Source organism: Harpia harpyja, assembly GCF_026419915.1.
Source record: "Harpia harpyja isolate bHarHar1 chromosome 26 unlocalized genomic scaffold, bHarHar1 primary haplotype SUPER_26_unloc_4, whole genome shotgun sequence".
Classification (NCBI taxonomy): domain Eukaryota; kingdom Metazoa; phylum Chordata; class Aves; order Accipitriformes; family Accipitridae; genus Harpia; species Harpia harpyja.
The window spans coordinates 1-21,989 of NW_026293176.1; the positions used below are offsets into that span (position 1 = coordinate 1).

At 66.1% G+C, this 21,989-nt stretch overlaps 2 protein-coding genes across 2 annotated transcripts; both read right to left on the reverse strand.

Moving 5' to 3' along the window:
- Positions 1 to 2,655: 2,655 nt before the first annotated feature.
- Positions 2,656 to 11,749, reverse strand: TGM1 (transglutaminase 1). Its single transcript, XM_052779283.1, is given in 15 exon segments — positions 2,656 to 2,893; positions 3,715 to 3,851; positions 3,972 to 4,132; positions 4,233 to 4,511; positions 6,507 to 6,660; positions 6,745 to 6,833; positions 6,985 to 7,088; positions 7,331 to 7,469; positions 7,951 to 8,125; positions 9,045 to 9,152; positions 9,519 to 9,637; positions 9,916 to 10,012; positions 10,015 to 10,187; positions 10,489 to 10,671; positions 11,422 to 11,749. Coding segments are annotated over 15 exon segments (2,379 nt in total). The 5' UTR covers positions 11,645 to 11,749.
- Positions 11,750 to 14,591: 2,842 nt separating this feature from the next.
- RABGGTA (Rab geranylgeranyltransferase subunit alpha) lies at positions 14,592 to 18,789 on the reverse strand. Its single transcript, XM_052779284.1, has 12 exons — positions 18,381 to 18,789; positions 18,034 to 18,117; positions 17,839 to 17,921; positions 17,107 to 17,208; positions 16,867 to 16,975; positions 16,730 to 16,781; positions 16,310 to 16,398; positions 16,069 to 16,157; positions 15,866 to 15,988; positions 15,397 to 15,510; positions 15,208 to 15,295; positions 14,592 to 14,794 (listed from the first exon to the last, which is right to left on the reverse strand). Exons 1-12 carry the CDS (start codon positions 18,787 to 18,789, stop codon positions 14,646 to 14,648), a joined length of 1,491 nt encoding a protein of 496 aa, XP_052635244.1. The 3' UTR covers positions 14,592 to 14,645.
- Between the last annotated feature and the right edge of the window lie 3,200 nt (positions 18,790 to 21,989).

Below are 21,989 nucleotides of genomic sequence, written 5' to 3' on the forward strand. Positions count from 1 at the left end.
GTGGTGGTCGTCTTGGTGGGCGGGGGGGGACGATGGATGGTGGCCATCTTGGGAGGCGTGGAGGGAGGTGGGCGTGGCGGCAGCCATCTTGGGAGGCGTGGAGGGGAGGTGGGCGAGGCTGGCAGCCATCTTTAGAGGCGCAGACCGGAGGTGGGCAGGGCGGCGGTCATCTTGGGAGAGCGGAGGGGAGGTTGGCAGGGCTGGCAGCCATCTTGGGAGGTGCTGAGGGAGGTGGGCATGGCTGCGGCCATCTTGGGAGGCACGGAGGGGAGGTTCGCGGGGCGGTGGCCATCTTGGAGGCGCGGAGGGGAGGTGGGCGTGGTGGTGGCCATCTTGGGAGGCACGGAGGGGAGGTGGGCGTGGCTGCGGCCATCTTGGGAGGTGTGGAGGGGAGGTGGGCGTGGTGGTGGCCATCTTGGGAGGCACGGAGGGGAGGTGGGCGTGGCTGCGGCCATCTTGGGAGGTGTGGAGGGGAGGTTCGCGGGGCGGTGGCCATCTTGGGAGGCGCGGAGGGGAGGTGGGTGTGGTGGTGGCCATCTTGGGAGGCACGGAGGGGAGGTGGGCGTGGCTGCGGCCATCTTGGGAGGTGTGGAGGGGAGGTTGGCAGGGCGGTGGCCATCTTGGGAGGCGCGGAGGGGAGGTGGGTGTGGTGGTGGCCATCTTGGGAGGCGCGGAGGGGAGGTGGGCGGGGCGGTGGCCATCTTGGGAGGGCGGAGGCCGGGAAGGGGAGGGGCGGGGGCATACTCACGGCGGCCTGCAGGCCCAGGCGCAGGCGGGCGCCGTGCCGGAAGCGGACGGCGGCGGGGGCGCCCGCCCCACGGCCTCCAGCAGCCCCAGCACCCGCGGGAACTGGCCCAGGCTCCGCCCACGCACCACGTGCCACGCCCCCGCCAGCGCCACCCGCAGGGACACGCCGGGGCTGGCGGCGGCAGGGGGCGGGGTCACTGGGGGGGCTCCGCCCACCCCGGCGGGCAGAGCCCGCCCCCAGGCCTGGGCACACGCCTCCCCCCGCAGCCCCGCCCCCAAGCCCCGCCCCCGCCTTCGTAGTCCCGCCCCCGAGCCCCGCCCCACCCCTCTTCCGGGCCCCGCCCACCAGCTCGGCCACGCCCCCCCACCCGGAAGCGCCGCCCCCCCAACTCCCGCCCCGCCCCGCTCGCTCTCCTCCCTCCCTCTCCCCGTCCCCGCGCCGCTCACCTGACGTCACTTCCGCCCATGTTGCGTGGGGCGGTCTCGTCACTTCCGGGAGCCGAGGTGGGGGGGGTGGGGGGGGGGCCACGCGGCGGCACCGGCGGCACCGGGACGCCGGCGTCGGCTCCGCGTGGCCGCCGCGGCGGAAGTGACGTCAGCGCGCCGGCGAGCCGCTCTTTCAAAGCCTGGCCCCGCCCCTCCCCTCGGCCGCCGCCGCGGCCAATCGCCACGCGCTCTCCCCGCCCCTTCGTGTCGTCACTTCCCCCGCGCTGCCCCGCCTCTTCCCGCCCCCACCCCACCCCCCGCACGCGCAGCACCGCCCCCGTCCGCCGTGACGTCACGGAGCCGTGGTTTCATCACGGAGCTTTATTGATGACGTGGAGAGAGGGGGTGGGGGTGACGTCACGGGGGGGCAGAGGCGCGATGACGTCATTGGGCAGTATGGGGCGAAAGAGGGGAAAGGGGGGCACTGGCAGGGCGCTCCCAGTGCTCCCAGTGACCCCCAAACCTGCTCCCAGTGCTCCCAGTACAGCCCAAACCCAGTCCCAGTGCTCCAGGTAACCCCTCCCAGTCCTCCCAGTGACCCCCAAACCCGCTCCCAGTGCTCCCACTACAGCCCAAACCCGCTCCCAGTGCTCCCAGTCTCCCCTCCATGTCCTCCCAGCATTTGCCGTAACCCCCAAACCTGCTCCAGTGCTCCCAGTGTCCCTCTCAGTGCTCCCAGTGACCCCCAAACCTGCTCCCAGCGCTCCCAGTCACCCTCCTAGTGTTCCCAGTGGACACCACAAGTTGTTCCAGTGCTCCCAGTACAGCCCAAACCTGCTCCCAGTGCTCCCAGTGACCCCCAAACCTGGGCCCAGCGCTCCCAGTCAACCCCCCGCTACCCCCAGTAACCCCTCCCAGTGCTCCCAGTAGAGCCCAAATGTGGCCCCAGTGCTCCCAGTCACCCTCCCAGCGCTCCCAGTCACCCTCCCAGTGTTCCCAGTGGACACCACAAGTTGTTCCAGTGCTCCCAGTACAGCCCAAATGTGGCCCCAGTGCTCCCAGTCAACCCCCCGCTACCCCCAGTAACCCCTCCCAGTGCTCCCGGTCGAGCCCAAATGTGGCCCCAGTCCTCCCAGTCAACCCCCCGCTACCCCAGTAACCCCTCCCAGTGCTCCCGGTCGAGCCCAAATGTGGCCCCAGTCCTCCCAGTCAACCCCCCGCTACCCCCAGTAACCCCTCCAGTGCTCCCGGTCGAGCCCAAATGTGGCCCCAGTGCTCCCAGTCAACCCCCCGCTACCCCCAGTAACCCCTCCCAGTGCTCCCGGTCGAGCCCAAATGTGGCCCCAGTGCTCCCAGTCCCCCTCCCAGCGCCCCCAGTCCCCCTCCCAGCGCCCCCAGTACCCCCTCCACGCCCTCCCAGCGCCCCCAGTCCCCCTCCCAGTGCTCCCAGTACCCCCTCCACGCCTTCCCAGTACCCCCCCATCACCCCCCGGTGCTCCCGGCCGGGGGGGGCGCTCGGCGCCGGCCGCGTCGCGGCCGCCGGGGGGGGCTCCCAGTGCTCCCAGTGCTCCCAGCAGGGGCGGGAGCGACGTCGAGCTGGAGGACGCCGTGGAGGGGCCCGAGCTGGGGACTCTCCAGCGCCGCCACCAAACGCCGGCGCCCCGGGCGCAGCGGGACCACGGCCTGGCGCAGCCGCACCGTCTGCCCCGCCCCCACCGACCTGACGAGGGGTCGCGGGGTCACGCAGGGTCACGGGGGGGTGACCCACGTGACCCCCCCCCCCCCCCAAAAAAACCCCACCCCCACCCAACGCCCGGGTCGTCCCTTGACAGCGGGACCCGGTCCCTGGGTGCCCCCACTTTGGCCGACTGGGACACCCGCCACCCCCCGAATTCCTGGGTCTTTCCCCGAATTCCTGGGTCCATCCCAAATTCCTGGACCCCCCCGGAATTCCTGGGTCCCCCCAAATGCCTGGGTCTCTCCCCAAATTCCTGGGTCCCCCCCAAATTCCTGGTTCCCTCCCAAATTCCTGGGACCCTCCCGAATTCCTGGGACCCTTCCTGAATTCCTGGGACCCCTCCGAATTCCTGGGACCCTCCCAAATTCCTGGGTTTCTCCCCAAATTCCTGGGTCCATCCCAAATTCCTGGGTTTCTCCCCAAATTCCTGGGACACCCCCAAATTCCTGGGTCCATCCCAAATTCCTGGATCCCCCCCAAATTCCTGAGTCCCTCCCAGATTCCTGGTTCCCTCCCGAATTCCTGGGACCCTTCCTGAATTCCTGGGACCCCTCCGAATTCCTGGGTCCCCCCCAAATTCCTGGGTCTCTCCCCGAATTCCTGGGACCCTTCCTGAATTCCTGGGTCTCTCCTGAGTTCCTGGGTCCCCCCCAATTCCTGGGACCCTCCCGAATTCCTTGTTCCCTCCCTGAATTCCTGGGTCCCTCCCAAATTCCTGGGACCTCCTTAAATTCCTGGTTCCCTCCCTGTACTCCTGCCCTTCCCCAAATCCCTGGCCTCCCCCCGGATTCCAGGATCCTCACCCCATCTGGAAGGGCTTGGGGCAGGAAATGCCGGCTCCCTCCATCCGTAGGGTGGCTCCGCTCAGGGTCTCCGGCAGCGGATTCTGGAAAACCACCTGGACCGGGGTCTCCTGCCCCACCACCGCTGGGGCCAGCAGCTGCCGAGAGAGAGAGAGAGAACCCGGACCTCGGCGAGGGGAATCCGGGAATCCGGGTGGGACGCATCCCGGCGTCCGGGGATCCGAGGGATGCGACACATTCCGGGAATCCGGCCGTACCGTCAGGGTGAGCTCGGGCGCGTGCAGCCGGACCCGCAATTCCTTGGCCACCACTTGCCCCGTTTCCTCCACGACTCCGGCCGCCGTCAGCTTCAGCGCGTCCTGGTCGCCGACGTGGGGTCCGTACTCGGCGTAGGTCACCGTCATCGTCACCGTCTCCTCTGGTTTGGGAAAGGGCGGGACACGCGGACGGGACGTCAGAGACGCCGGCATCCGGACCGGAATCGTCACCGACGGGAAGCGCGGGCGGCGGCGTCTCACCCTGCCCCGGCGGCACGGCGCGCCGGTGTTGCTCTTGCCGGAAAGGGGCTCCGGAGACGCCGGTGTAGCGGACGGCGGAGAGGGACAGGCGGAGGCGGAGCGTCCGAGGCTCCGCCCCTTCGTTGCGGGCCACCGCCCGCAGCTCCAGCTCCGCCCCTGCCACCGCCGGCCCCGCCCCTACCGTCACCGTCACCTCCCCGGACGACGGGGTCCCCCGGTTGCGGGGGCGGGAGCCGTGGGAGGTGGCGGTGGAGACGGCGCAGCGCTCCTCCTCCGAGCCTGCGGGAGGGCGCGGAGGTCAAGGGTCAAGGGGGCGTAGGTTGAAGTAAGGCCGCGGGGTCGTTGGGTCAAGGGTCATGGGGGGGTTGTTGGGTCTTAGGTCAACGGGTCAAGCGTTATGGGGTCTTGGGGTCAAGGGGTGTTGGGTTTGGGGGTCAAAGGGAAGGGGTTATGGGGGACAAGGGTCAGGGGTCTCGGGTCAGCAGGTCAAGGGTTGCGGGGTCAAGGGGTCAATATTTGGGGTTAAGAATGACGGGGTCAAGGGTTGTGGGGTCACGGTCACGGCAACGTGGGTCTCAGGTGAAGGATTATGGGGTATTGAGGTCAAGGGGTGTTGGGTTTGGGGTCGAAGGGCACAGGTTATGGGGTCGGGGGCGAGGGTCAGGGGTCTCAGGTCAGCAGGTCAAGGGTTGCAGGGTCAAGGGGTCAATATTTGGGGTTAAGAATGACGGGGTCAAAGGTTGTGGGGTCACGGTCACGGCAATGTGGGTCTTAGGTCAACGGGTCAAGGGTTACGAGGTGTTGGGGTCAAGGGGTGTTGGGTTTGGGGGTCGAAGGGCACAGGTTATGGGGCGGGGGCGAGGGTCAGGGGTCTTGGGTCAACAGGTCAAGGGTTGCGGGGTCAAGGGGTCAATATTTGGGGTTAAGAATGATGGGGTCAAGGGTTGTGGGGTGGGGGGGCGCAGGGGTCGGCAGTCATGGGGTGGGTTGTTGGGTCTTAGGTCAACGGGTCAAGGGTTATGGGGTCTTGGGGTCAAGGGGTGTTGGGTTTGGGGGTAAAAGGGCACAGGTTATGGGGGCGGGGCGAGGGTCAGGGGTCTCGGGTCAACAGGTCAAGGGTTGCGGGGTCAAGGGGTCAATATTTGGGGTTAAGAATGACGGGGTCAAGGGTTGTGGGGTCACGGTCACGGCAACGTGGGTCTCAGGTGAAGGATTATGGGGTCTTGAGGTCAAGGGGTGTTGGGTTTGGGGGTCAAAGGGAAGGGGTTATGGGGTCGGGGGTGAGGGTCAGGGGTCTCGGGTCAGCAGGTCAAGGGTTGCAGGGTCAAGGGGTCAATATTAGGGGTTAAGAACGACGAGGTCAAGGGTTGTGGGGTGGGGGGGCGCAGGGGTCGGCAGTCATGGGGTGGGTTGTTGGGTCTTAGGTCAACGGGTCAAGGGTTATGGGGTCTTGAGGTCAAGGGGTGTTGGGTTTGGGGGTCGAAGGGCACAGGTTATGGGGGCGGGGGCGAGGGTCAGGGGTCTCGGGTCAGCAGGTCAAGGGTTGCGGGGTCAAGGGGTCAAAATTTGGGGTTAAGAATGACGGGGTCAAGGGTTGTGGGGTCACAGTCACGGCAACGTGGGTCTCAGGTGAAGGATTATGGGGTCTTGAGGTCAAGGGGTGTTGGGTTTGGGGGACGAAGGGCACAGGTTATGGGGCGGGGGCGAGGGTCAGGGGTCTCGGGTCAGCAGGTCAGGGGTTGCGGGGTCAAGGGGTCAATATTTGGGGTTAAGAATGACGGGGTCAAAGGTTGTGGGGTCACGGTCACGGCAACGTGGGTCTCAGGTCAATGGGTCAAGGGTTACGAGGTGTTGGGGTCAAGGGGTGTTGGGTTTGGGGGTCGAAGGGAAGGGGTTATGGGGGGCAAGGGTCAGGGGTCTCGGGTCAACAGGTCAAGGGTTGCGGGGTCAAGGGGTCAATATTTGGGGTTGAGAACAACGAGGTCAAGGGTTGTGGGGTCACGGTCACGGCAACGTGGGTCTCAGGTCAATGGGTCAAGGGTTATGGGGTCTTGGAGTCAAGGGGTGTTGGGTTTGGGGGTCAAATGGCACAGGTTATGGGGTCAGGGTGGCCAAGGGTCGGGGTCTCGGGTCAACAGGTCGAGGGTCGTGGGTCAACGGGCCGAGGATCAACCCTTGGGGCTTCAGGGTGAGCGATGACGGGGTCAAGGGTAGTTGGGTCGGGGGCGGGTCAAGGGCTACAGGGTCAAGGGGCGTCAGGGGGCGGGGCTTCACCCTCGGGGTGCTTGTACTGGTGGGTGATGTCCAATCGGGCGCCGGATCCCGGCCCCAGGGTGCTGATGCGGCGCCCGATGGCGCCTTCCTCCACGTGCACCACGGCGAAGGAGCCGTTGGGCTGCCGCTGCCAGTAGACCTTGTCGCTGTTCACCTGAGGACGCGCCCCCCCTCATTAGAATAGGCCACGCCCGCCCACGCGGAGCCACGCCCATTCGGGATAAGCCCCGCCCCCTACCTCGGCGAAGACGAAGGGCGTGTCGTACTTGAGGTAGACCTCGCCGTTCTTCACCGCCGTCACCGAGCACGGCCCGCAGCAGAACAGCCCTGGGGGGGGGCGTTACCAGTATAAACCAGTAAGGACCAGTAGGGGCCATTCTGAGCCACCGAGAGGCTCTGCCCTCTCCCGCTGGCCGCAAACCGGCACCCCCGGGCTTCCTCCCGGTGCCTCCCAGTATAGGCCAGTATAAACCAGTACCGCTGCTGGTCTCCTGGGGGGTGGCGTCGACGATCTGCCACCCGTCGTAGCCATTGGGGAGGTCGGGGCGCTTCATCCAGCAGTCGTTCCACACGTGGAAGTTCCTGCACGGCCCAGTATAAACCAGTATGGACCGGCACAGACCCACGTGCAGGGCCGTAGACCAGTACATACCAATTTAAACCAATACGCACCAGAATGGCCGAGGACGAGCCTCCCAGCCCCTGCCTCGGCTGTTCTCGCCTCCCGCTCCCCCCCCAGCCCCCAAACCACCTCCTGGCACCCTCTTCCAGTGACTCCTGTCCCAAACCAGTATAAACCAGTATAAACCAGTATAAAGCGGTACCAGACGGAGTCGGTGTTGAGGCGCTCCAGGGGCCGCATGTTCTCGTCGAAGTAGATGTCGGTGGTGAGGGAGACGTCGGTGTCGTGGGCCGAGTTGTAGTTGGTGACGGTGCGGGTGGGGAGGCCCAGGCACCGCAGCACTGGGGGCACCAGTACAAACCAGTACAAACTGTTATCAAAGCCTCTCGCTTGGGGTTGACTTGTCTCCCTGGGGGGGGGGTTCCCATCTGCCTTCCAGTGGCTCCCGGGGTACCCCGGACTCCCTCCCAGTACAAACCAGTCTCTAACTGGGTTAAACCAGTATAAACCAGTACCAAAACCACAACTTAGGCTTCGCTTTACCCCATACTAGAGGCTCCAGCCTGCCATCGCGCGCCTCCCAGGAGCTCCCCGAGCACCCCAGAGCACCTCCCAGTATAAACCTGCATCAAACCAGTATCAACCAGCATAGACCAGTAGGCAATTCGACACCTTATGCCCAACTTCTCCCCCTTACAGCGACCCCATCTGCTTTCTAGCCGCTCCTGGAGGCGTCCAGCCCTTCCCACCCCCTTCCCCAGTCTACGCCAGGGCCGGACCAGTCTGGACCAGTAAGAACCAGTTCGGGGAGGGATGACGCACCGGTGGTCATGACGCCGGCAAAGACCCAGCACTGGCCGTAGCGGACGGGGGCACCGCTGCCGTGGTAGGCGCGGAGGATGTCGACGGAACCGGCCCAGGCCGAGGGGTTGGTGCCCTGGGCGTAGTCGCCCGTCCAGTTGCCCACCAGCACCCCGTTATCATCCAGCGAGTTCACCTGGGGCACCCCAAAATGTCGGGCGGGGAGGGGGGAGCTCCTCCTCCCCCCCCCCCCCGCACCCCCAAAAAACAGAGAACCCGGGACCCGTCCCCCTCCCCGAGATGTTTCAAAAAGTCTTTGGAAGCCCCAAAACGCCATCGGAACCCCCAAGGAAAAGCGGCAGGTAACGGCGAAAAGCAACGGAGCCCCCCAAAACTCCCAAAGTCATGGGACGCCCCCTCCCCAAACCCCATCGCGACCCCCCAAAATGTCAGCAGAACCCACCAAGAGCTCAAAGAACCCCCCAAAATCCCACGGAGATGCCCCGAAACCCGACGACACCCCCCCGAAGTCCTCGGAACGCCCCCCCAAAAACCCAACGGTTTCCCCCCAAAGTCATCAGAACCCAGAAAAGCCTCGGACGACCTCAAAAACACCGTGGCAATCCACCCAATCCCCACTGAACCCCCCCCAAATCTCATCAGAACCCCCCCAAAAAGTCCAAAGAACCCCCAAACCCCATTGACACCCCCCAAACGTAACCAGAACCCCCCCAAAACCCAAAGAAACCCCCCAAACCCCATAGAATCACCCCAAAACCCCACAGCGGCCCCCCCCAGAACTCCGTATTTTCCCCCAAGCCCCCTTAGGGCAGCACAAAACCTGCACGACTCACCCCCAGCCCCCCATAAGTCACCCCCAAACCACCCAGGGGACCCCAAAAACCCCATTCGCCACCCCAAAACCCCATGGTGGTCCCCCAAAGCCCCTCTTCCACCTGAAACCCCATGATCTCCCCCCCCAACACCACGTTTTCCCCCCCAACCCCCCTTCGAGCACCCCAAAACCCCCATAACTCTCCCCCCCAAATCCTAGGAGTCACTTCAAACCTTCCTGCTTCACCCCAAATCCCCCCCAATTCACCCCAAAAACCCACCATGGCGGAGACGACACGGGACACGATGATGGGGTCCCCCCGGGCGCTGTGGGGCATCCCCCGGCGGTCCAGGATGTACAGGCACGCCTCCAGCACCCCTGCGTCAAACTGGGGACCCCCCCCCCAAAAATCACGGGTGTCCCCAAATCCCTCCAAACCACCCCAAAAATCCCCCCCCAACCCCTCTCAAATCCAAAAGGCGGTTTTAGGGTCCCCCCATGTTGTTATGGGGATCCCTTATAATTTTGAAACACCGCCTTGGTGGTTTTGGGGACCCCCATGACGATTTTAGGGACCCCCCCCCATAGCATTTCGGGTATCCCCCAATTTTTAGGGTCCCCCATTTTAGGATATCAGCCGATTTTGGGGTGCCCACCGCATTTTAATGCCCCCACCCTGCCCCATTTCCCACACGGATTTCAGGGTCTCCCCAATTTGGGGGGGGGGGGGAAATTCTCCCATTTTTGGGGGTACCTGCCCATAGTTCCAGGAGCGCTCGGCGATCTGGTCCTCGGTGCCGTAGAAGATGCGCCCCGTCTCGTTAAGGACGTACTCGTTAAGGTCGCTCGTTTCCTCCATGTAGACATCATCTTCTGCGGGGGGGGAGGGGGGGCGCCCCAAAATCAGGGTCGTGTCCTCAAATTCCCCCTGAGCCCCCCCCCCCCCCCTTGAGCCCCCCAACTGCCAAATCGAGATTGGGGAGTCCCGAAACTGCCAAATTGAGGCTGGGGAGTCCCGGAACTGCCAAATTGAGACTGGGGAGCCCCGAAACCACCAAATCTCACCCCGGGGAGCCCCGAAACCACCGAATTTGGGAGCCCCCGAATTGCCCAAACTTGGGGTTTTTTGCCCCAAAACGGGGCTGGCTCACCAGGGCACCAGGGGTTGAAGAGGAGGAAGAAGTCGTTGGCGTCGTCGAAGGGAGCCGCGTACTCCCCCACCCCCGTGCGGGTCTTGACGCTGAGGCGGGGTAGCGGCCAATGGGAGCGTTGGGCGGGGCCGTGAGGCAGATGTTGAGGGCGGGGCCTCCCAGAGGCTCCGCCCCCTCCTCTAGCTCCTCTTCCTCAGCTGTCCAACTGGTGGCCGAGCTTTCACCCAACGGGATGAGGACGTGGGTCCCCTTCGCCACCTGTGGGTTGGGGCCTGCGGGCGACGACATCATCCCCCCGCCCCAGGGTGTGAGGTCATCACCTGGGCGGGTGAGGTCATCACCTGGGCAGGCGAGGTCACCCCACCCTGGGCGATGCCATCGCGCCCCTTGGCGGGGGGGGCGGACACGGACGACGAGGCCGAGGGCACGGCAGCCTGGGTGATGTCAGCGCCCCTCCGGAGTGACATCATCACGTCCCGGGCCATAGCGCCACGCCCTTCCTGCACCACGCAGTTGCCCCTCCCCCCCCCGCCAGCCCCCATCACCCCCCCGCCCCCCCATTTTGACCCCCACCCAGGGTGAGCTCCACGCAGAGGCTGTCGCCGCCGTCGGGGTCGAAGGGCCGGGGCAGGAGGACGCGCAGGTCGAAGGGTTGCCCCCGGCGCACCACCAGGCGGGGGGAGGCGAATTCGGAGGTGTGGTGAGCGATCCGATTGGCCGACGAGCCCACCACCAACCCCCGGGGGGCCAATAAACCTGGAGGAGGGAGGGGAGAGGCAGGCGGTGAAAACCCCGCGCGAATCCCACCTCTGGAACCCCCGAAACGGCCCCCAAAACCCTGCCGGGGGGGGGCTTGAAACTGTCATTTAGCCCTGTAGACCTGGAAATGGCCCCAAACGGGCAGTTTGGCCCCAAAACAGGAACAGGGGGATAAAGCGGGGGAGAATGCTGGGAGGGGGGATCCCAAACCCCCTAAATTTCCGGGGGGGGGGCATGAAACCCTTAAAAGCAGCTCAGGGCGGGGGGGGGCGCCTTGAAGCTGCCTTTTCTTCCTCGTGATAGCCTGGCCATAGGCCCGAACTGGTACTTTTTCTCCACTAATGGGGACAGGGGGAGAGAAAGGAGGGGGGCGAAGGGGAGGGACACCCCCCCACCTCCTCATCTGTCTGGGGGAGCCCTGAAACCGCCCTTTTCCCTCCCCAGTGAGCCCCCAAACCTCCCTTTTCCCTCCCCAGTGAGCCCCGAAACTGCCGTTTTCCCTCCCTGGGGAGCCCCGAAACCACCCTTTTCCCTCCCTGGGGAGCCCTGAAACCGCCCTTTTCCCTCCCTGGGGAGCCCCAAAACCTCCCTTTTCCCTCCCCAGTGAGCCCCGAAACCGCCGTTTTCCCTCCCTGGGGAGCCCCGAAACCTCCCTTTTCCCTCCCCAGTGAGCCCCGAAACCGCCCTTTTCCCTCCCCGAGGAGCCCCGAAACCGCCGCCATTCGCCCCCCCGGCCCCGGCACTGACCGGGCCGCACGGGCTGGGGGGGGCGGCACCCCGGGACCTCGCCGGGGGGGGGCTCCCAGTCCTCGGTTCCTCGCCGGCAACAGCCGCAGCAGCCGCAGCAGCCGCCCAGGCGACGCCAGAAGCCCCGGCGGGGGCGAGGGGCGGGGGCCGGGGCCCCCTCCCGCAGGCGGAAGCTGGCGGCCGCCCAGCGGCCCGGGTCCAGGCGGGGGTCGGCGTCCGGCATCGCCTGCGGGGCACCAGTGAGACCAGTATGGACCAGTACGGAGCGCCGGAAGCTGGTAGGAGCCGGCGCGGGCCGCTACAGAGCAGTGAGACCTCCTGGAACAGCCCCTTAATGCCTCCAAACCCTTCCCAGTATGGCCAGTAAGGTCAATATGGACCAGTACGGTTCACTAGAGACCAGCATGGACGCGTAAAGACCAATATGGACTGGTAGAAGAAACAGAAAACCAGTAGGAACCGATAGAAAAGACAGAAAACCAGTAGGAACCAGTAGAAGAGACAGAAAACCAGTAGAAACCAGCACGAACTGGTAAGACCTTCCAGAATGGCCCGTTAATGCCTTCAAACTCTTCCCAGTATGACCACTAAGACCAGGACGGACCATTCATTGAAAACCAGTACGGAGCAGTGCAGTTCCTTAAAGACCAGTATGGACCGGTGAAGTGCCATGCAGAGCATTACAATACAGTAAATGCCAGTATGGACCACTACGGGCCAGTAAGACCTTCCATGGGCCCTTAAAGCCTCCAGACGCCTCCCAGTATGACCAGTAAGACTAGGATGGACCAGTGTAAGGCCATACCAACAACTAGGGACCATTATAAGCCATTAAAAACCAGTAGGAACCAGAATGAACCACCACACAGCAGTAAGAGCTCCTAGAATGACTGACTGAAGCCATCAAGCCCTTCCCAGTAATGCCCAGGTCCCCCAGTCCCTCCCAGTATGGCCCAGTAACCGCTCCCAGACTCCCAGTATGGCCCAGTTCCCCCCCAGTCCTTCCCAGTACAGCCCCATAACCTCTCCCAGGCTCCCAGTACAGCCCAGTAATGTCCTAGTTCCCCCCCAGCACGGCCCAAACCACCCTCTCAGGGTCCCAGTATGGACCAGTGCCCTCCCAGTCCGTCCCAGTGCCCCGCCCGAGCCTGACGCCAGAAGGACCCAGGCATCCAGGCCTGCCTCAGCAGCTCCCCCCCCAAACTGCCTCCTCCCCCGCTGCGGCAGGGACCCAGGCGTCCGGGAGTGCTCCCAGCCCGACCAGTTCCCCCAGTCTGCCCAGTTCCCCCCTTCCTGTGCTCCCACTGCTTCCAGTAGCCCCCCCAAGTGCTCCCAGTAACCCCCCAGTGCTCCCGATAAGCCCAGTTACCCCCTCCCAGTACTCTTGGTAACCACAGTGCTCCCACTTAGCCTGTCCCCGTGCTCCCAGTAAACCCAATGCTTCCAGTTACCCCTCTAGTGCTTCCAGCAGCCCCAGTAACCCCCTCCCAGTGCTCCCAGTAAACCCTTTACCATCATTTCAGTAACCCCTTCCCAGTGCTCCCAGTAACCCCCTCTGTGTCCTCCTGGTAAGTCTACTAACTCCTTCCAGTGCTTCCAGTTTGCCCAGTACCCCCCCTCCCAGTGCTCCCAGTTATCGCTTCCCAGTGCTCCGAGCAACTCCCCAGTCCTCCCGGTAACCCCCCCAGGTCCTCCCAGTCTTCCCAGTAACCCTACTAACCCCTCCCAGTGCTCCCAGTTTACCCAGTAACCCCCTCCCAGTGCTCCCAGCAAACCCAGTTCCCCCCTCCTTGGCCTCCCACTCCTCCCAGTTTGCCCAGTTACCCCTTCCAGCCATCCTAGTGCCCCCTGATCCCCTCCCTCAGTCATCCCAATGCCCCCCAGTACCTCCCAGTGGCTCCCAGCACTCCCAATGCTCCTAACTCACTGGTGCCGGTAAATGGGGGAAAGGGGTGTGACCTTGGGAGGAAGGGGCGGGTCCCACACCCCCTTATTGCCCCACACTTTGGGGGGAGGGGTGTCCAAACGGGGGGACCCAGTTGTCCGGGCTCGTCCTCTGCCCCTGCGAGGATCACTATCTGGCAGGGGGGCCTATGGGGTGGGGCAATGGCTCACTATCTGGCAGGGTGGCTATGGGGAGGGCCAACGGCTCACAATGTGGCAGGGGGCCTATGGGGTGGGGCAACGGCTCACTATCTGGCAGGGGGGCCTATGGGGTGGGGCAACGGCTCACTATGTGGCAGGGGGCCTATGGGGAGGGCCAACGGCTCACAATGTGGCAGGGGGCCTATGGGGGGGGCAATGGCTCACTATGTGGCAGGGGGGCCTATGGGGAGGGCCAACGGCTCACAATGTGGCAGGGGGCCTATGGGGGGGCAATGGCTCACTATGTGGCAGGGGGGCCTATGGGGAGGGGCAATAGCTCACTATGTGGCAGGGGGGCCTATAGGGTGGGGCAACGGCTCACTATGTGGCAGGTGGCTCCCTGGGGGGGGGCAGTGGCTCACTATTTGGCACGGGGACCCTATGGGGTGGCGAGTCAGAGTCACCAGCAAGTGAACTATGGGGCAGGGCTGCAGGCTCACTATTTAGCAAGGGGGCCCTGCGGCTCTCTATTTGGCAAAGGGGGGGGGGCTGTGCTTCAGGCCAGGGCGGGCTCACTTTTTGGCAAGGCCGCCGTGGGGCTGGGCAGGGCGGGGGGTGACGCAGCCGCTCCCGGGGCGGGGGGCAGACGAACGAGTCCTGCCGCTGCCCCGCCCCGCCGCTGAGGTTCCCCCCCCCCCCCCCAAAAAAAGGGAGGGGTCCGGACGCCCGTGTCCGCGGTTTGGGGTGCCCGGGACGTGCCGGACGCCGGGTCCCCGCCCGGCGATGGTGCAAGCGGGCGGCGGTTTGGGGTTTGGCCTCGATGAAGCAACTGGTGCGCGGCGGGGGAACTGGGAGGGACTGGGAGAGCCGGACGCCTGAACTGGGAGGGACTGGGAGAGCCGGACACCTGGGTCCCCGGGGCGGGGAGAGGGGGGGGAGGGAGCCTCCGTAAATGGCTGGGTCCCCCGGGGACCCCCGCAAGCCCCACCCCCACTCGTAAGCCCCTCCCCCACTCGTAAGCCCCACCCTTGCGACATCACTTTATTAGAGACCCGCTTTAAGGGGCGGGGCCAAGCCACGGGGCATCGACAGCTGGGGGGGGTGGGGGGGTGGTGGGCGGAGCTCCAGGCACCGGCCTATCAGGCGAGGGCGATGTCGATGCCGGGGAGGAGCTGGGCCAGGTGGGTGGCGGCCTCAGGCGTGGCGGCCAGGGGCGTCTCGGCCAATCGCAGACGAGCCAGCCGGGGGCACGTGGCCAATGGAGCCAGGGCGGAGGCGTGGCTTATAGCTGGGAGGGGTGGAGTCAAGGAGAAGCCCTGCCCCCCTTCTTGACTCCACCCAGTGAAGCTCCTCCCACTCTCGTGCCCCACCTCTCATAAGACCCGCTCCCTTTAAGCCTTGCCTTGCCCTAGCCCCTCTATTGCTCCCACTAAGCTCCTCCCCTACCCACCCTAGCCCCACCCCCCACCCAAACAAACCCCTCCCCACTCAGCCCCGCCCCATCACCCCAAAGCCCCACCCCATTAAGCCCCTCCCCTTCCTCCAACCCCCACCCTACCCTTCTGCCCCACCCTTTGTGCCCCACCCAGCCCACCAGCCCCTGCCCCATTCAACCCCGCCCCTCACCCCCAGCTCCACCCCTGGCCCCTACAGCCCTACAGCCCCACCCACTACCCCTTAAGCCCCGCCCCCCCAGGATACGGTTGCCGTCGAGATGCAGCTCCTCCAGGCGGGGGAGGGGCGGGAACCCCCGCAGGGTCGTGACCTTGTTGTGTGACACGTCCAGCACCTGGCGGGGGAGGGGCGGTCCGGACATCTGGGTCCTCGTTCCGCCCTTCCCCCCCCCCCCCGACATTTGGGGCCCCGCCCTGCCCCGCCCTAGGGTCCCACCTGCAGGCGCCGCAGCCCCCCCAGGGCGGGGGGGAGCCCCCCCAGGTCATTCCCGGCCAGGTCGAGGTGGGTCACCAGCACCATGTGCTCCAGCAGCGGCAGTGACGTCAGCGCCTGGGGGCGGGGCCGGATCGGGAGGGGGGCGGGGCTCCGTGGGCCACTCCCCTTCAGCTCAGACCCCCACCCCCTTTCCTTACACCCGCCCCTTGAAGCCCCGTTCTCTCAAAAAGCCCTGCTGCTCCGCCCACCGTAGCCCCGCCCACTGCAAGATGCCCTACCACCACCCTTTTAATCCTTCATCCCCCTTTAAGCCACACCCCCTCACACCCCTCCCACCCCACACCCCTCCCACTCTGCCCTCTCAGGCCACACCCACTTCCAGACCCCACTCCCTCATTCCTTGACATCCTCCCCTGCCCCTCAAGCCCCGCCCACCCTCAGCCCCCACCCCCTCAGGCCCCACCCCTACCTTCCTGGGGAGGCGGAGCCTGACAGCCCCATCAGGCCCCGCCCCCATCCTCAGCACGCCCACGGCCGCCTCCGCCCGCGAGGCCACGTCGCCCACGAAGCCAATCCGCAGCGGGTCCGCCTCCTGAAGGGGGGCGGGGCTCACATTCAGACCACGCCCCCTTTTCCCCACACAGCGACCACGCCCCCTCAAGCCCCGCCCACCTGGAGGTCCCGCAGGCACCGCCGGATCTCGTCCTCGTGGCCCAACGGGTCCAGGGCCGACAGCAGCAGCACCAGCGTCAGCAGGCAGCCTGCGTGCGCCCCGGGACACGCCCGCCGCGTGAGGGCGGGCCCCGGCGTCGGGTGGGGCGGACACGCCCCGCTGTCGGGTGTGGGGGGGGAGGGACGGGACACCCGGGACCCCTCCCGGCACCCAGGATTTTGGGGGTGGGGGGTGGCTCACCCCGGCTGCGGGGCTCCAGCTCCAGCAGTTGCCGGCACGTCTCCACCTGCGCCTCCAGCACCGATGCCTCGGCCACGCCCACTTCTGGCCTGGAGGGGCGGGGTCAAGGGGGTTAGGGGCGGGGACTGCCCCTGGGGGGCGTGGCTTAGGCGCCCCCCCCCCCCCCGGGGTTAGAGCAACGACGGGGGAAGGCTGAGCTAGGTTTGGAGATGCCAGGGGGGTGGGGCTTAGCCAAGAGGGCGTGGCCTTCAGCGAGTGGGCGGTGCTTGGGTTGAGGGGAAGGGTCTGCCGGCTGAATGGATGGGGCGTGGCCAGCGGGGAGGTCTTAAAGAGGCGGGGCCCCGTCACAGGAGGGATGCTTGTGGGGGAGAGCTCAGGAAAAGGGGTGGGGCTTAAGGAGGTGGGGAGGGCGGGGCTTACCAGAAGAGCTCCCCGGCTTTGATTGGCTCCTGCCACCACGCCTCGTTCTCATCTGGGGGGGGAAAGGGGCGTGGTTAGAGAAGGGCGGGGTTTAAAGGGGTGAGGCCACGGAGGGAAAAGGGGGCGTGGCTTCCTACCTGGCAGGAGCGTCACCTCGCGGTGGGCGGGGTTGGGCTCCCACGTGACCCGGAAGTGGAGGCGGGGCCGGGCAGGGGGCGGAGCCAGGTCGGGGGGCAGGTCACAGAGCTGTGGCTCCCGTCAAGGAACCCAAGGAACCCCAGGCGTTCGGGAGGGGACCCCACCCCACGGCCCTGCCCCCCTCCGGAAGACACACCCCACCCCTCCCCTCCCCCTTCCGGGGGACCTCGGGCAGATACCCAGGTGTGGCTGGGGCGTGGCCGCCCCTCTCCCGAGCGCCACGCCCCTTCCAGGGCGGAGCCGTCCACCGTCGCCGTCAACGCCGAACTCCCCGCTCCCACCTGCCGGAATCAGGGGGGCGGGATAAGGGGGGACCCCGGCGTCCGCGGGGGGACCCCGGGATCCGGGGGGGACCCCAGTGTCTGGGGGGGGACACCCCAGAATCCGGGGGGGACCCCGGGATCTGGGGGGGACCCCAGTATCTGGGGGGGGACCCCAACATCCGGGGGGGACCCCAGGATCTGGGGGGGACTCCGGGATCCGGGGGGGACTCCGGCTTCTGGGGGGGACCCCGGCGTCTGCGGGCGGGGACCCTGGGATCTGGGGGGGACTCCGGCTTCTGGGGGGACCCCGGTGTCTGGGGGGCACCCCAGGATCCAGGGGGGACCCCGGTGTCTGGGGGGGGGACCCCAACATCCAGGGGGGGACCCTGGGATCTGGGGGGGACCCCGGTGTCTGTGGGGGGGGACCCCGGGATCTGGGGGGGCCTCCAGCATCTGTAGGGGGGACCCTGGTGTCTGGGTGGGGACCCCAGGATCTGGGGGAGACCCCGGTGTCAGTGGGGGGGACCCCGGTGTCTGGGGGGGACCCTGGGATCTGGGGGGGACACCGGTGTCTGCGGGGGGGACCCCGGTGTCTGGGGGGGGACCCCGTTGTCCTGAGGGGGGGGGGACCCCGACATCCGGACTCACCACGACGGGGCGGGAGAAGGTGACCGCCAGCGTCGCGTCCTCCCGGTTGACGTAGAGGCAGAGAATCCGCGGCGGCGGGGAGGCTGCGGGTGGGGGGGGGACGACAACAACACACGCACGCGCTCAGGAGCGTTTTGGGGGGGCCCCCAGGGTTTTGGGGGGGCCCCCAGAGTTTTGGGGGGGCCGCCGGCGTACCGCGGGAGAGGATGCAGCGCAGGTAGACCCAGGCGCTCTGGTCGTTGGGGTCGGTGAAGACGGCGTTCTGCACCAGCTCCAGCTCTACCGGGACAGGACGGAATGGGGGGAGATAAACGGGGGGTCAGCGAGGGCACCCCGATATCTGGGAGGGACCCCGATATCTGGGAGGGACCCCGATATTTGGGAGGGACCCCGATCTTTGGGAGGCACCCCGATATTTGGGAGGGACCCCAGCATCTGCGAGGGACCCCGGCACCAAGGCGGGACCCCGGCACCCAGGGGCGGACGGAGACGTTTGGGGGGGACCCCGGTGTTTTGGGGACCAAGGGGGGGGGGACACTCACCCATTTGGAGGCGGTGGGGGGGCAGCGCCCCTGCCCCGCCCCCGGGGGACGCCGGCGTCCGGGTGGGCGCCAGCAGCCGGCTCCGGTGGTGCCAGGCGGAGAAGTTGGAAAAGTCGCGGCTGAGCAGGGTCCCGGCGAAGGCCAGCTCGGCCTCGGGGTCCTCCTCGGCCGCCAGCGTCCGACGGTGCTCCCAGGCGTGGACTGGGGGGGCCACCAGTAAGGACCAGTGGGGGCTGGTGTCCCCCCCAGAGTCCCTTAGCCCCGTTCCAGCGACTCCCAATACAAACCAGTAAGCCTTGTCACTCCAAAACCCACTCCTAATACCATCTAAGACACCCCAGATCTTTTTCCACCAGCTCCCGCTATAAACCACTGAGCCCTGCACCCCCAAAAGTCTCTCCCAGTACATCCCAAGATCCCTCAAGCTCTCTCCCGCTGCTTCCCAATATAAACCAGTAAGCTCAGCAACCTTCGGGTTAGTTCTAGCTCCAAGCCGCTATGGCTCAGCACCCCCAAAACTCACTCCCAGTACAGCCCAGCAGCCCGCTCCCAGCACAGACCAGTCAGCCCAGAAGCTCTTACATCCTTCGCAGGGTGGCCCAGCAGCCCCCAAACCCTCCTCCCAGCGCATCCCAGTACAAACCAGCGTGCCTAGGCTCCCTCCGATTCCAAATCATTACAAACCAGTACACCCCAACGCCCGCTAAGACGCAAATTCCGACTTTAAAGCCCCCCCAGTGCCCCATAACTGCCCCCAAACCCCCTCAAAGCCCCCCCGGGACCCCCGCCCAGTGCCCCCCAGTACGTCCCAGTACGCGCTCACAGTTGCGGGGGTCGGCGGCCAGTAGACGGTCGCAGAGGGCGCGCTCGGCGGGGGCGGGGGGGGGGCGCGGGGGCCCGGCGCAGCACCCAGCCCCGGTGGTGCCAGGCGCCGTAGGACTTGGGGTTCACCCCCAGGCACCCCACCACGAAAGCCAGCTCCCCCGGCACCCTGCGGTGACAGCCCAGTAAAGACCAGTTCCGCCCAGTACCCCTCCGGCCGCCGCCCAGCAACCTCCCAGCGCCCAGAAACCCTGTCGCAGTGCCCCCTAGTCCCCTCCCAGTAACCTCCCAGTGCTCCCCAGATCCCACAAAACCCCTCTGAGGGCATCCCGTGCCCCCCAGTACCCACTGATCGCCTCCCAGTACATCCCAGTGCCCCCAGATCCCCTTCCAATAACCTCCCAGTGCTCCCCAGTCCCCACAAAACCTCTCCGTGGGCATCCCATGCCCCCCCAGTACCCACAGATCCCTTCCTAAACACCTCCCATTGCCTGCCACTACCCACTGCTCTTCTCCCCAGTACATCCCAGTGCTGCTCCCAGTAACCTCCCCAGTGCTCCCCAGCCCCCAAGAAACCTCTCCGTGAGCATCCTGTGCCCACCACTGCCCACAGATCCCTTCCTAAGCACCTCCCAGTACCCACTGCTCTTCTCCCAGTACGTCCCAGTGCTGCTCCCAGTAACCTCCCAGTGCTCCCCAGCCCCCACGAAACCCCTCCGAGGGCATCTCATGCCCCCCAGTACCCTTCCTAAACACCTCCCAGTGCCCCCAGCACCCACTGCTCTTCTCCCAGTCCATCCCAGCGCCCCCCAGTGCCCACAGATCCCCACCCAGCAACCCGCCAGCACCCCCCGGTGCTCGTAAATCTACCCCCAGTTCATCCCAGCGCCCCCCCGTCCCCCGAAATCCCCTCCAGCGCCTCCCAGCGCCTCCCAGTCCAGACCAGTCGGCAGGGTCGGGGGGCAGGGCGCAGCGCCGCAGGTTCCAGCAGGTTCCCACGTCGGGGTTGGCCGCCAGGACGGCGCCCGTCAGCGCCAGCGCCTCCGCGTCCAGCTCGCCCCGCTCCCGCTGGGGGCAGAGGTCGAGGGTCAGGGGTCGACCTGGGAGGTCAGGGGTCACCAACGCCCGCGGGGGGCGTGCCCAAGGGTGGGGTGTCCCAGCCAGGGGCAGGGTCAGAGGGCGGGGTCAGAGGTCACCTTCTCCAGCAGGGTGGCCATGGCGGAGCGGTAGAGGCGGAGCTTCTCCTCCCGCTGCCGGCGGCGGGCGGCGTCCGGGGGGGCGGAGCTTCAGGCGGCCGTGCTGCAAGGCATTGTGGGGCGCTGGGGGGTCACTGCGGGGGGAGGGACTGGGAGGAACGGGGGGGAACTGGGGGGTGACTGGGAAGAACTGGGAGGCACTGGGAGGGGACTGGGAGGAACTGGGATGTGCTGGAGCTCGACTGTGAGGGAGTAGCTGTCGCTGGAAATTAACTGGGAGGCACTGGGGGGGACAGGGAGATGACTGGGAGGAACTTGGAGGGCACTGGGGGTCACAGGGGAGGAACTGGGAGAAGTGAGAGCACTGGATGGACTGGGGGTTGACTAGGAAGAAGTAGGAATCACTGGGAGAGGACTGGGAGGAACTGGATGTGCTGCAGCTCGACTGTGAGGAAGTAGGTGTCACTGGAAATTAACTGGGAGGCACTGGGGGGTGACTGGGAGGCACTGGGGTCTCTGGGGGGGAACTGGGAGAGCACTCAGAGGGACTGGGGGGCTCTGGGAGGCACTGGGGGTCGACTGGGAAGAAGTAGGAGTCACAGGGGTGACTGGGAGAAATGGGAGTCACTAGGGGGTGACGGGAAGGAACTAAGAATCACTGGGACAGGACTGGGACAAACTGGGATGTGCTGGAGCTTGACTGTGGGGAAGGAGCTGTCACTAGAAATTAACTGTGAAGCACTGCTGGGTGACTGGGAGGCACTGGGGGGCTCTGGGAGTCACTGGGGCGGGGACTGGGAGAAACTGGGGTCACTGGCACACACTAGGCGTGGGCTGGGAAGAACTAGCTGTCACTGGAATTTGACTGGAAGGCACTGGGGGGCTCTGGGGGGTCATTGGGGGGTTGACTGGGAATAAACTGGGAGGCACTGGGGGCGACTGGGAGGAACTGGGATGCACCGGAGGTTGACTGTGAGGAACTAGCTGTCACTGGAAGTTAACTGGGAGGCACTGGTGGGTGACTGGGAGGCACTGGGGGGCACTGGAGGGACTGGGGTTGACTGGGAAGAACTAGGAGTCACTGGGGGGTGACTGGGAGGAACTAGGATGTGCTGGCCATCAACTGGGAGAAAGCAGCTATCACTGGAAATTAACTGGGAAGCAATGCTGGGGGACAGGGAGGCACTGGGGGAGGGACTGGGAGGAACTGGGATGCACTGCAGGTTAGCTGGGAGGAGCTAGGTGTCACTGGAACTTAACTGGGCGGCACTGGGCGGCACTGGAGGTAGGACTGCGGGGCTCTGGGGGCGTTACCGGGAGGAACTGGGGGTCACTGGGGGCGTTACTGGGAGGAACTGGGGGCTCTGGGGGTCACTGGGCGGGGGACTGGGAGGGACTGGGGGGCTCTGGGGGGGTTACTGGGAGGAACTGGGGGCTCTGGGGGTCACTGGGCAGGGGACTGGGAGGGACGGGGGGGCTCTGGGGGTCACTGGGGGGGGACTGGGAGATAAGCAGGAGGCACTGGGGGGCACTGGGAGGAACTGGGAGCCACTGCCGTGCCCCAGTGCATCATGGGGCGGTGGGGGTCCAT

Coding starts and splice junctions, on each gene's coding strand:
- RABGGTA (XM_052779284.1), bottom strand. CDS start 18,789: ATGTACTGGGAGAGACTTTTGGGGGTGCAGGGCTCAGTGGTTTATAGC. Junction 18,118..18,380: donor CCCCCACCGCCTCCAAATGG/GTGAGTGTCCCC, acceptor CTGTCCCGGTAG/AGCTGGAGCTGGTGCAGAAC. Junction 15,296..15,396: donor GGGGGCTGCGGCGCCTGCAG/GTGGGACCCTAG, acceptor CTCCCCCGCCAG/GTGCTGGACGTGTCACACAA.